General features: G+C 48.0%; 1 protein-coding gene across 1 annotated transcript in view; it reads right to left on the bottom strand.

Annotated features, from left to right (window-relative positions):
- Positions 1–5041, bottom strand: part of znf326 (zinc finger protein 326) — a 30111-nt gene extending 25070 nt beyond the window's left edge. The window contains exon 1 of the mRNA XM_078560768.1: positions 4619–5041. Coding sequence (XP_078416894.1) covers positions 4619–4730 — 112 coding nt within the window. The 5' untranslated portion in view covers positions 4731–5041. The remainder of the gene's footprint in view (positions 1–4618) is intronic.
- Positions 5042–14733: the final 9692 nt, after the last annotated feature.

Below are 14733 nucleotides of genomic sequence, written 5' to 3'. Positions count from 1 at the left end.
CCTACACAGATAAAAACTCTTTTTAATTAAAGATTTTCATATTGCTATACAGTGTGACAAATTTGCTGAAATCAATCCCTCGAATGCAGTTTTGCGCAGTCATACCTTTAATTTCCAACTTCAAAGACTCAAAATAAAAGGACAAAAATCTGGGGGAAGTACTGAGAGCCAGAAATGGCTAAAGACTCATCAAAACACATGATGCTAGGAAGCATCATCTCTCCTTGTGCCATCTTCCCCTCTATTTAACTCTCAATGCTAATCTCCAATCAGCTCCCAGACATGGCTAACAACTTGATTTGCCACCAAACTCTGATTTCATCTATTTAGAAAGAAATTTCAATCTCAAAAGTGGGTGATCAAAGGCACCGCAGTTTCCTGGTTTTCTTCAAAGCTTACGATGCTTTCCATTGGTCCAGGTGCTCATTAGAGGGTCCTCATTCAGAGATCCCCATTTGTACATGAAAACCCCAGTTAAAAAAGTACTCAGTACTGGCAAAATTCTCTCAGTCTCAGACTGTCAACAACAACTTGCATTTACATAACACTTTTATCATCCCAAGATGCTTCGCAGGATCTTTACCAAACAAAATTTGACAGCAAGGCAAAGAAGGGAGATTTTTAGGACAGATCATAGAGTCATAGGGATCTACAGCACAGAAAAAGGCCCTTCGGCCCATTGAGTCTGCGCCCGTCAAACAAGTACCTAATTATTCTGTTCCCATTTTCCAGCACTAGGCCCATAGCATTGTATTCCATGGCATCGCAGGTGCACATCCAAATGCTTCTTAAATATTATGAGGGTAGCTGCCTCTACCAACCTTTCAGGCAGTGAGTTCCAGATTCCCATAACCCTTTGGGTAAAAAAAATTCTTCCTCACATCCCCTCTAAACCTCCTGCCCCGTACCTTAAATCTATGCCCCCTGGTTATTGATTCCTCCACCAAGGGGAAAAGTTCTTTCCTGTCTACCCTATCTGTGCCCCTCAATTTTATGCATCTCAATTATGTCCCCCCTCAATCTCTGCTCCAGGGAAAATGACCCCAGTCTATCCAATCTTTCCTCATAACTAAAACTTTCCAGCCCAGGCAACATCCTGGTAAATTTCCTCTGCATTTTCTCTAGTGCAATCACATCTTTCCTATAATGCTGATTCCAGAACTGCACGCAATACTCTAGCTGTGGGCCTAACCAGCAGGTTATACAGTTCCAGCATAACCTCCCTGCTCTTATATTCTATGCCTCAGCTAATAAAGGCAAGTATCCCACATGCCTTCTTAACCACCTTATCTACCTGTCCCGCTACCTTAAGGGACCGGTGGACATGCACACCAAGGTCCCTTTGATCCTCGGTACTTCCCAGGGTCCTACCATTCATCGTGTATTCCTGTGCCTTGTTTGTCCTGCCCGAGTGCATCACCTCACACTTATCCGGATTAAATTCCATTTGCCACTGATCAACCCGTCTATATCCTCCTGTAACCTAAGGCTATTCTCCTCACTACTTACCACCCCACCAATTTTCGTCTCATCCGCGAATTTACCGATCAACCTTCCTACATTCAAGTCTAAATTGTTTATATATATATATATGTATATATGTATACACCACAAACAGCAACAGACCCAACACCGATCCCTGTGGAACCCCACTAGACACAGGAATCCAGTCACAAAAACACCCCTTGACCATCACCCTCTGCTTCCTGCCACTCAGCCAATTCTGGATCCAATTTGCTAAATTGCCTTGGATCCAATGGGCTCTTACCTTTGTTATCAGTCTCCCATGCGGGACCTTATCAAAAGCCTTGCTGAAGTCCAAGTAGACTACGTCAAATGCATAGCCCTCATCTACACACCTGATCACCTCTTCGAAAAATTCAATCAAATTGGTCAGACATGACATTCCCTTAACAAAACCATGCTGACTGTCCTTGATCAATGCCTCTCCAAGTGTAGATTAATTCTGTCCCTCAGAATTGCTTCCAATAGTTTCCCCACCACAGAGGTTAGACTGACTGGCCTGTAGTTCCCTGGTTTACCCTTCCTCCCTTTTTGAATAACAGTACCACATTGGCTGTCCTCCGCTCCTCTGGCACCTCTCCTGTGGCCAGAGGTATTGAAAATTATTGCCAGCGCCCCTGCTATCTCCTCCCTTGCCTCACTCAACAACCTGGGATACATTTCATCCGGGCCTGGAGATTTATCTACTTTTAAGCCTGCCAGACTGCTTAGAACCTCCTCCCTTTCTATGCTAATTTCTTCAATAATAACACAGTCCTTCTGCCTGATTTCCATACCATGTCATCACTCACTTGTGAACACCGACATAAAGTATTCATTTAGAACCTTACTTACGTCTTCCGGCTCCACACACAAAACACCACAGAATCCAACCCCCCTGCCAAGTTAGTTTAAACCCTCCCCAAAAATACTAGCAAACCTCCCCGCAAGGATGTTGATCCCATTCCGATTCAGGTACAACCCATCCGCTTTGTACAGGTCCCACCACCCCGAGAAAAGCTCCCAATGTTCCAGAAATCTAAAGCCCTCCCTCCTGCACCATTTCTCCAGCCACGCATTCATCTGGACTAACCTATTTCTATACTCACTAGCACGTGGCACTGGAAGTAATCCAGAGATTACTACCTTTGAGGTCCTGTTTTTTAATCTGTTTTCTAGCTCCCTAAATTCTGCTTGCAGGACCTCATCCCTCTTTCTACCTATGTCGTTGGTAGCAACATGTACCAGGGTCTCTGTCTGTTTTCCCACCCCCTTTAGAATGCCCTATATAGCCGTTCAGTGACATCCTTGACCCTGGCACCAGGGAGGCAACATACCATCCTGGAGTCATGTCTACACCGCAGAAACGCCTGTCTGTCCCCCTTACTATCGAGTCTCCTGCCACTATTGCTCTTCCCCTCTTTTTCCTCCCCCCCCCCCCACCGTGCAGCTGAGCCACTCGCAGTGCCATGAGCGTGGCTGCACTCCTCAGAGGAACCGCCACTCTCACCGTTTTCTGTTTTTCTAACAGTTCTCGAGCAAGGTGACCAAAGGTTTGCTGAAAGGTGTCGATCTTAAAGGAGAGGGAGGTGAGAGTATTAGGGATGGAATTCAAGAGTTTATGGCCTAGGTAGCTGAAGACATGGCTGCCAACAGTGTAACAATGATAATTAGACTAAGCGAGAGGCCAGAATTAGAAGAGGAGGGATCTTGAAGGGAATTAATGCTAGAACGTAAGAGGGAGGGAGAGGTGGAAGGATTTGAAAATCAATGTGAATTTTAAAATTGACGCATTGCTGGACCAGGAACAACAGGTAGATAGCAAGCAGAGGGGTGACAACTGAGCAGGACTTGGTGAGAGTTAGGAAACAGGCCAATTTGGTTGTTCAGATTTATGGAGGTTGGTCAGAACAGCACTGAAATAGTCACGTCTCAAGGTAAGCAGTAGACGACAGTTGCAGCAGATGAGTTGATGCAGGGGTTATTTTTAATAAATATTTAGGAAATACGGTGAAGAATCAATTGTGATCCTGGTATTCAAAATTGAATTCTGGGATATGGACTGATTACATGAACCAGAAGCTGATTTTTTTTTTAGGCCCCTATTTATTTCACAAAAAAAAATCAAGCTCCCATTTATGGTTCAGCATTTCATATACTACACCCAGGCAAAACTAATACAACCCTGGGCAGAATCCCCAATTAGTTTACCTAGTTATGTTACAGCAATCTTTTAATCACACGTAAGCCAGAATTGAACATCATGTTTAACAAAGCATTACATGTTTTAAAAGGCAGTTAATCAATTGAAAGAGTTGGAAATGTAATTGAGCTAGGAATGCCACCCGAATCTTCAGTCTATATTTCTAGCAATTTGTGTTTGATTTTATAATGAAATAAAGCTCAACTGTGCAATTAAACAACCAACTGAAATTCGTTTTACTGATTAAAAAAAACCCATAACGAGACGGTGAATTGCATCCAGAAAGAGGGGCCCACAATGGGAATAAACCAAACAAAGGAAACCTATAGAATTATTAAATGCATCCAGATTGCGGGATTAGAATATATAAAAGGCGGCCGTGTTTAATGCAGGGGATGTAATTTGGGGGAAGGGTGTGGGCTGGATTCCGGCTGGGAATCGGTTTCTCTGCAGCGCGGGAGCCGAGGATCCGCCAGCAACTGCTCACAAAATGGCTGCCGGCCATCCGGGCCGGGGGGGGGGGGTTTAAACATCCACCTTTCCTGCCTTTGTTTCACACACTGTGGATTGTTTAAACACACACGGGGATGGGGATAGGAAGTGGCTCCACTGCCCGGGCAGACGGAGCGGCCTCGCCCTCTCTCCCCCTCCCGCTGCAATCGGCACGGCCGCCATTTTAAACGAACAGGCTGCCGGCCTGGAACGGGCGCCCGCACCGCCCGCCATCCCCGGGGAGGGGGATCCGTTCCTCGGGCTTGCCCGCCCGGCCCCCCTTCACACCCGAGGGCCGGTTGACCGGGGATGCGGTCGATGTTGAGGCCTTTTCCCCTCCCCCCCCCGGCGCCTAGGAAACGCAGCCACAAACAACAAGGGGCAGAAAGTGGCCGGCGCCCCCCCCACACCGTCTCCTACCTCTCAGGCTCTCCGACTCCGTGGAGCCCCAGGCCCGGCTCGACCCTCTCAATCCCTCCGTTTCGTTGACTCCCCAACCCCGGCTCGCTCCTCTCAGGCTGTCCATGTCCATCCGCCTCTTTACCACGGCCCCGCGGTGTGCCGCACTCTCTCTTCCCCCGGCCCCGCGGTGTGCCGCAATCTCCCTTCCCCGGCCCCGCGGTGTGCCGCAATCTCTCTTCCCCCGGTCCCGCGGTCCCTCGCACTCTCTCTTCCCCCGGTCCCGCGGTGTACCGCAATCTCTCTTCCCCCGGCCGCGCGGTGTCTCGCACTCTCCCTTCCCCCGGCCCCGCGGTGTCTCGCAATCTCTCTTCCCCCGGCCCCGCGGTGTCTCGCAATCTCTCTTCCCCCGGCCGCGTGGTGTCTCGCACTCTCCCTTCCCCCGGCCCCGCGGTGTCCCGCAATCTCCCTTCCCCCGGCCCCGCGGTGTGCCGCACTCTCCCTTCCCCCGGCCCCGCGGTGTCTCGCACTCTCCCTTCCCCCGGCCCCGCGGTGTGCCGCACTCTCCCTTCCCCCGGCCCCGCGGTGCCTCGCATTCTCCCTTCCCCCGGCCCCGCGGTGTGCCGCACTCTCCCTTCCCCCGGCCCCGCGGTGTCTCGCACTCTCTCTTCCCCCGGCCCCGCGGTGTCTCGCATTCTCCCTTCCCCCGGCCCCTAGGTGTCCCGCATTCTCCCTTCCCCCGGCCCCGCGGTGTCCCGCACTCTCTCTTCCCCCGGCCCCGCGGTGTCCCGCACTCTCTCTTCCCCCGGCCCGCGGTGTGTCACAGAGAATTGTTACGGTGCAGAATGAGGCCATTCGGTCCTTCGTGTCTGTACCAGCTCTCTGAGCATTTTAACCTAGTGCCAATCCCCTGCCTTTTCTCTGTTCCCCTGCACATTGTTTCTATTTAAATAATCATCTAATGCCTTCTTGAATGCCTCAATTGAACCTGCCTCCACCACACTTCCAGGCAGTGCATTCCAAACCCCAACTACTCATTGTGTGAAAAGTTGTTTCTCACATCACATTTGCTTCTGTTGCAAACCATTTTAAACTGTGCCCTCTGGTTTTCAATCCATTTACGAGCAGGAACAGTTTCTCCCTATTTACTCTGTCCAGACCCTTCATGATTTTGAAAACTTCTATCAAGTCTCTTCTTAGCCTTCTCCTCTCCAAGGAAAACAGTCCCAACTTCTCCAATATTTCCTCATAACTGAAGTGTCTCATCCCTGGAACCATTCTCGTAAACCTCTTCTGCAATCTCTCCAATGCATTCACATCCTTCCTATAGTGTGGTGCCCACTCTTGCCCCACCCCACCCTGCGTTGTCTCACAGTCACTGCCCCCAAACTTTCATTATCTAACTAAACTAACCTCTTGCCCTATCATCACCAACATCCAGCTCACAGAAAACATCCATTCAAATATTGTTCTAGGATTTTGTTTTCATCCTTTGTCTGTTACCATTTAATATTAATTGTTGTTTTAACTTATTGCTAGCAAGAATGTTACACCATCAGTATTGCTTATCCAGGCTTTTCCTATCACGGATAAACTCGTGGTTCAATTCCTGTACAGTGTCAGTACACAGAGAGGTGACCAACTGTCCTGTATTTTAAGGGATTGTCCCATATTTTGACTGTTTGTCCCATGGAGGGTGAGCAACTCTCATGGAGAAAGAGGGAGAGCCTTCCATGGGGGTCTAGACGAGTAGCTGCAGGAGTGGTGCCAGAGCTGTGACAGCGCTCAAGCTGGAGAGTGGGTACTGCCTGTTGCCTCATATTTCTAGGACAGCCTGTGGGAAACTGAGCCTGGGAGTTGAGTGATTTAAGCATGCTGCAAGTCCGTGAGTCGACCAGCAAAACTAATATATTAAACATCTGTGTTAGGTCCAATATAAAATTGTTTTAAATCTGATTTTCTACTCCTTTAAACCCCCTCAAATTGGTCACCAGCACCACCACTCCCCACCCTCCATCCCTTTCCTGGTCCATTAGTCATAGTGCCTCTTATTTCATAACAGTTGGTCACCCCAGAGAAACACCTAATTGTGTCGGTCTAAACACAACAGAAAGTCACTTTATGCCCGACTTTCAAAAGGAAACCAATTCTTGGTCAGTATCATAAAAGCAAAATACTGCAGATGCTGAAAATCTGAAACAAAAATAGAAAATGCTGGAAAAACTCAGCAGGTCTAACAGCATCTGTGGAGAGAAAAACAGAGCCAGCGTTTCGAGTCGTATAACCTTTCTTCAGAGCTAAAAAGCTCTTTTTTAGCTATGAAGAAGAGTCGTACGGACTCGAAACGTTGGCTCTGTTTTTCTCTCCACAGATGCTGTTAGACCTGCTGAGTTTTTCCAGCATTTTCTGTTTTTGTTCTTGGTCAGTATCGTTCATTGGGATTGGGAATCATTAGTTTTTTTCATGATTTTCATACCTGTCTCCCAAAAATATACACAGTTCCCCAAGTAGATGAGAACATTGCATATGCCGTATATAATCTTTCAAAGTTTCTAGATGATCTGGGAGCCATTTGTTATATTGTTATATTACTCATAAAAAGCTAGGAACTAATTGTAATGTGAATATATATTCCGGGGTGCCACATTGACAGTCACACTGGTGTGTAGTGCAACAAAGTATCAGTCCACCATGCCCATTGGGAGCTGAAAGAAATAAACGCTGGAGCTTCATTAAGTATGAGTCTAAATTGTGATTATTTCTCATTTATGGGGATCAGAAAACATAACATGCGGGCAGTGGGATATCTACGGGTCAAACCCCAAACATTTTTAGCGAATTTAATGCAGAATTAGATTGAAAAATCAACCTGAATTAGTAAAGAGAAAAACTGAATCGTTCAAAAATGAAACACGGTCATCGCCACAGCAATGAATGCACAGATCTATTCCATGATGAATTGGGAGGCTGATGTCATAGAGGTTTAAGTTTAAATAAAAGTGCAGACTGACATTCAATGGTTGTTTTAAAAGGCACTAATGAAGAGGAAAAGGTCAGCTACATCCTTTGTGGGCAGGAAAGGGATAAATTGGTTTAACAGCTGAGAGCTAAGTGAAGGTGACAGCAAAAACCCAGACAAAATTCTTGAAAAATTCACACACACCTCCAGCCACAAATCATTGGGTCTACTAATATGAATTTCCAGGCTAGAGGCAGGAATCAGGTGTGTCTGTTGATAATTTCATAAAAAGATTGAAAATTTACATTTTATGGCAGCATTTAAGGACACAGATGAAAGGCTGTTTGATCTGCTCGTTTGGGGCTCTGTACCCCCTGAAGTACAACATGATTTGGTCAAGCTCACAATATTGCTGGCTGTACACACAGCCAGAGTATATGATGCCACATGTAGACAGATGAAGACCTTGATTGTCTTATCTGACTTGCCATAGTCATGTGACTCTGCCATGACGGACTGCCTGCAGGCTACCATCTTACATTCAGCTCAATAAAGACATTCCACTAGAAAGACTATAGACTTTAAGCTCGTAACATGGTGTCAGGGGTGGAGCTGAAATTGAGTTTTAAAAAGCTGGAAGATGAGCCACAACCACTGAAAGAGGAACACAGAAATGTTCCAACCCACTAAAAGCTGCTGTAAAAGAAACACAGACAAGGATAAGCTAATAACACAAGCTGAAGGCTGCAACTAAAATACTGGGTGAGACAAAAATGGCTGCAAATTTTCCTCTCCCAGCTCCTGTCAAAATGAAAGCGGATATGCGAAAAAACTGGCAATTTTTTCCACAGGCAATGGCAAAACTATACTATGAGATTGCGACAGGTTTAATTAACGAGCCAGAGCCAGTTTGAATAGCAACACATCTATCACTGCTGTATTCCACCCTAAATTTATCCGCAGAACAGAAGATACAGATTGAAGAAATTTTGAAAGCCTTGAAGGCATGCTTTGAATCCCAAGTGAATGTAACTTATGAACGATATGTGTCCAACATTAGGGATCAAGGTGAAAAAGAGTCCATTGATCAGTATGTGATTGCAGTAACACAGCTCACAGAATCATGTGAATTCAGGCAACTAAAGGATGATCTCATTAAAGGTAGAATTGTCTTAACCATAAGAGATCTGACAGTGAGAGAAAGTCTACTGAGAGAGGAGGAACTTACTCTCAAGGAAGCGATAGAAGTGTGCAGAAACGCGGAGGTTATAGAATGTCAGCTAGAGCACGTGTGGCAGAACAGACCAGGAGATACTTTATGCTGAGAGGCATTCCAGGCCGAAAGAGCATAACAATCGCAGAGAAAGGGCAGGATGCAAATATTGCGGAGGACATCATACAAAGGAAATGAAGGATTTTACCCAGCGTGGGGAAAGCAGTGTTTTAACTGCAAGAAGCCAACTCATTTCACACACAAGTGTTTGGCTAGAGAGAAGCAAAACGAGCCTGTACAATTGGCCACTGAGAGATATCAGCAGAACAGTCTGACGAAGCACTATACACCATACAACAGGTTGGTTCTGTCAGGTCTATAGGTGATAAATGGTTTGTAGAATGATGACCGCAGAAGGAGAGCATCAAGCGAACAAGAAATGTCAGATAGACACTGGTGCGTCATGAAACATCATGACTGTCGCAGACCTGTGCAATGTGGCTCAACATGGCAATTCAAAAATGAAGCACTTGAAAGTAAGGTTGAGGCCATACGATGGTATGATACTCATACCAAGAGAACAAATTAATCTGACAGCCCAATGCAATATCAAGAATGAAGATCTGGAGTTCCAGATCATAGACGGTAAGCAACGGCCACTCAGCTCAGCCGGAGCAAGTCTAGAGCTTGGACTGGTAACCCTAAACATGCCAACAGAGATTTACAACTTGTCACAGCACACTAATACATTGACTGCTGAACAGATCCTAGACGAGTACAAAGATGTGTTTACAGGGTTTGGATATCATCTTGATGTAGATGAGAGTGTAAGACCAATTCAGCATCTACTGAGAAGAGTTCCAGATGCCCTCAAGTCAAGCCCGAAAAACAAGATAGAAGAGCTGGAAAAGGATGGAGTACTCAAGAAAGTGACAATGCCTACAGACTGGATTAGCAGCATGGTAGCAGTGAAACAACCTGGAAAGCTGAGAGTACACTTAGACCCAAAGGATCTAAATAAAGCACTGGAGAGATCTCATGACCTCATGTCAACTAACCACCAGTTTTGCCACAACTTGCCAAGGCAAAGATCTTTACTACCATAGATGCAAAGGATGGTTACTGGCAACTGAAGCTGGATGAAATCAGCAGCTTTCTAACTACATTCTGGGTGCCTTTTGGGAGATACAGATGGTTGTGCATGCTATTTGTAGGATAGTCAGTGATCTTCCCGGAGTGCAATTTATAGTGGTTGATCTACTAGTCTATGGATGTGGAGACACAATGGAAGAAGCTATAGTCGGCCACGATCAGAATTTAATATGACTGTTAAAGATTGCTTGCCGGGTGAACCTGAAGCTGAACAAGAAAAAATTGCAATAGAAGATGCCTGCAGTCAAGTACATAGGTCATATACTGACAGCAAAAGGTCTCCACCCAGATTCTGTCAAGGTGAGAGCTGTAGCAACGATGCAGTGACCAACGATTGTGAAAGCAGTGCCACAATTTGTTGGATTCGTGAACTGTTTAGTAAAATTTTTGCCTAATTTGTCGTCGGAGTGTGAACCATTACGCAAGCTCACTACCAAGGATGTGCAGTGGTATTGGGGCACAGAACAAGAAGCAGTATTCACCAAAATCAAACAACTAGTGATGACAATGTCAGTGCTGAAGACATTAATGATGAAGTCACCTTGCAGTGTGGCGTCAGTGAGACTTGGAGCAACCTTAATGCAGCAAGGACAACCAGTCGCATTTGCATCCTAAGCTCAGATCGAGAAACAGGGCCTGGCTATTGATTTTGTGAACATTTTCATCAATACCTGCTTGGGAAAGTCAAAGTGCCAGTGGAGTCCAATCACAAGCCACTTCAAAGCATTTTTCTCAAACCGCTGCTATCTGCTCCAAAGCGTCTGCAAAGAATGTTACTTTGTTTACAGAGATATCATCTGGACAGGATGTAAAAGCAAGAGGAACAGATGTATATTGCTGACATGCTGTCAAGAGCAGCACTCCATGAAGAATGTTGAGGGTGCTACAACAGAATGTGAAATATTCCAGATACAACATGAGGCAGCAATTTGACATGCTCTGGAAGACATCAACCCAGCAGAGATATTGGATGGAATCCAATTTTTGCACTAAGTGTGGTAGCGGGCAGGAAAAAGAACGTTTATCCGCCTGCCGCAATGGCGGCTTTTCTCACCATATCATCCCAATCCTGCCTCACTAATCATGCATTCCCAGGAGACACACCGTTTCGATGTCGGGTGGGCTTTCATTCGCCCGCCACACCATCACCTCATCACTTCCTCATGCTGCACGCCATATTTAAAGTGCAGCCACGCACACACCTCAAAGTGCTTTCAGCCCAGGATTGCTGCACAGAAGACATGGCCCTGAAGGGCAAAAAGACTGCACCCCCCTGATTTAGCGATGTGTCCCTGGAATGCCCTATGGATGCTGTGATGTCCTCTAACCCCTGCTTTGGCCGCAGGAGAGGCAACAACATCACCAATCCGGCTTTGGAGGCAGTGACAGCGATGGTCAGTGCCAGCGCCCTGTGAAAAAGGACAGCCACCCAATGCCGAAAGAGAATGAATGATCTCCTCTGTTCTGCCAGGGTAAGTCACTCTTCTCATCACCCTCAACTCACACACAGTCACAAACCTATCACGCATCCACAGGGATCTCAGTCATTGTCAGTTCGAGAAACATCACTTTTCACTCTCTCACACACACCTTCGTTGTCCTCATCCTGTCCATGGCACCACTCACACACACACACACACACGCCAGGCATACTTATCATCTAGTCTGGCAGGCACCCTACTTACACTCTTTCTACCTGTATTCATGCAGGACAAGCTGGCACACAACAAGAGAGAGAGGTTGCAGACGGCTGGAAGAATGCCTGAAATCAAGGTTCTAACAGACTTTGAAAATAAAGTCATCCAGCTGGCCAGTGAAGATCTGGACCGGTCCTGTGCTGACAGTGAGGTCGGCGGTGCTCTACCAAGTGAGGATCCAGCAGTGCAATATCCATCAGACAACTATGCTGTGAGTGATGTGTCCTGTTTCATAGGCCACTGCCATGCACTAATTATCTCTCCTTGCTTTCGCAGGCACATCTGGGAAGCAGCTGAGGGAGTCCGAGACCCAGGCCCTCGATAGCCCAAAGGCACCTCAGAAGAGGAATCTGCTGAAACTCCAGTTGAGGACCCATCACAGCGCTCACCCACACCCTTTGCCAGCGCAGAGACACACACTTCAGTGGGACCTAGTTCTAGAGTGGCCTCGGGGGTCACAATCTGATGAGCACATCGTACTGTCTGATCCACAGCAGGCAGCGACAGGGACTTTCCAGGTTTCTAGCACTTGGAGGACTGCTTCATGGCCAGATATCTACTGAGTCCTAGTCAGATGACGAGCCTCTGGACTCAGTCATGCCGCAGTTGCTGCAAAGCTGCGAAGGCAGCCTGGGAACATCAGGAAGGGATGTCCGCTGCACTCCTCAGATTGCAAAACATGATGGATAGCACCAGCATGCCAACGCACCAAGGTCAACACTGGTAGGATGGCGGCTGCCATGGAGACTTTGGTCTAGGGCATTGGTCCTGCGCTGCTGCACGGGCTGAATGCATTGCTGACACCATAGCTGGCCTCTGACAGTGTCAACAAGAGACGGGTCTGCGGCAGCTCGATCTCACTCCAGCTTCCCCTTCTTCTCAAGGAGTCAGCCAGCGGCCCTTGGGCAGCCATAGGGATAAGGGTCAGCAGGTGCACACCCTGGGGCCATCCACCCATGTGACTTTGGAGTGTCCGGCCCATCCAAATTCCCTCTTCTTGTGATCCCCGCAGCTCCAGTTCCACAGGCCGAGGAGGATGCCACTGCCGCGCAGCAGGACCCTGAAAGCAGGCCGGGGCCCTCCAGGTCTCGGCCCTCCAGAGGGCGCCCATCAAGGTCAGCACAGACAGACAGGGCGTAGCAGTCAGCAGGTTGACTCCACCTCCGCTGTGGATGTCTGGGGAGCACCAAGACGTAGCAGGGCAGAGTTTAGAAGGTTAAAAAGACGTAGTTGCACAATCTGAGCACAGGTGTTAATCACTTGTGCATACTGTTCACTATTGTAAATAAACTCCCAAGAACGTCTCCTTGCCTATGGCTCCTTGTTGTGGTGAGCAGTGTTTGTGTCACTCAGATGTGAAACCTTTCTGCATAAGATAAAGGCAGGTGTCGCAGTCCAGGGCTTCTTCCCTGTGCAGTGTTTAACCTTCAGATGAAAGTGATGGTCCAGCTTTGCACTCACTGGACATATTAGTGATGCCTGCACCTTGATGGTGCTTGTCATTGCTGCCAGAACATCATGGGCAGGCATCACTGAGTTCTGTCATTCTCTCTGTGTGCTCTCTGCACCTTTGAGATGGGGACACCACCCTCCCCACCTCCCCCGCCCCCATCTCTTCATGTAACCAGTGGCACTGTGCTCCTGAAGGGGGTCAGGTGCTGAAGGCTGACAAAGGATCCGGTGCACTTAAAGTTATGACCCTGATCACAGAGCGTGAGCGGGCTGTCCTTAGCCAGACAGGAGTCAGACGTTCACAGAGGCTATGTGAAGATCTATGGAGTGTCCTCACTGCATGTCGTCATCATCCTCCTGGAATCTAGTGAGAAATATTGCCTCTGCTGTGTCTCCATGATAAGAGACTTATCACAGAGGGTATGTACGCTGCTATAAGCCAGACTGGAGTCAAATGTTCACAGATGCATTGTGAGGATCTCTGACATCTTCTCACTACATGTTGTCATCATCCTCCACAATCCTAGCAGCTATGAGGGCCTACCGAGTGTGCCAGCCTCGTCTGGCCAGTGTGAGGGCCTCATCGGTGGCATCCTTGCCTTCGGGGACCTCCTCACGATCATCACTGTCGAGGTCCTCCTCATTGGAGGACACCTCCAGCTTCTCCATCTCCTCCTCAGCCAGCTCCTCTCCCCATTGCAGCGCCAGGTTGTGAAGGGCGCAGCAAACGATGATGATGCGCGAAACCCTCTGTGGACTATATTGCAGGGCTCCGCCAGACTGGTCCAGGCACTGGAACCTCATTTTCAACATCCCGGTGGTTTGCTCCACCAAACTGCGAGCTGCAACATGATATACCTACTCTCTGCTGCAGTCTGAGGCTGCCGCATAGGTGTCATCAGCCACATCCTCTGCGGGTAGCCCTTGTCCCCAAGGAGCCAAGCCCACAGCCTTTGTGGAACCTGGAAGATGTCAGAGATCTGAGACCAGCTGAGAATGTAGGAGTCGTGGACACTCCCTGGGAACCATGTGCAGGCCTGCAGGATGCGTTTGTGGTGGTTGCACACCAGCTGAATGTCCAGCCATTGTTGACCGCTTGTTGCCACGTAGATATAAGCGCCACATAAATGTAGTCGATGGCACCCTGCACATGTGGGAAACCTGAGATTTGGGAAAATCCCAGTGGTCCTGCATCCTGGCTTTCCTGCTCCCGGACAAACTGCACAAAGTTGTTTACCTTTGCGAAGATGGCATCCATGACTTCATGGATGCATTTGTGGGTGAAGGCTTGTGATATCCCACAGAGGTCAGCTGAGGAGTCCTGAAAGGAGCCACTTGCGTAAAAATTGAGCGTTGCAGTCACTTTCATGGCTACTGGCAGTGGATGCCTTCTACCTCCCCATGGCGTCAAATCCTGCAGTCGATGGCAGATGTGACCAACCAGTTCCCTAGACATGCGCATCTTCAGTGACACTGGTTCTCAGCCATCTGCAGGAATGGAAAGCAGCGTCAATAGACCCTGGGTCTAGCTAGGCGCTGACCAGTGATGGCTCGCTGTGGCTCTTCAACAGTGTGTGGAGGAGCCCCAGCCGCCCCTTCTTTCTGAGGGTGCTGCTCCTCCCTCTGCCCAGCCAGCACCTCCGTCACTCTCTTCTCCTTTGTC

This window comes from Cetorhinus maximus, chromosome 17 (genome assembly GCF_964194155.1).
Source record: "Cetorhinus maximus chromosome 17, sCetMax3.hap1.1, whole genome shotgun sequence".
In the NCBI taxonomy this organism is placed as follows: domain Eukaryota; kingdom Metazoa; phylum Chordata; class Chondrichthyes; order Lamniformes; family Cetorhinidae; genus Cetorhinus; species Cetorhinus maximus.
Note: the sequence above shows the minus strand (reverse complement) of the source record. Positions and strands in the feature narration are given on the sequence as shown.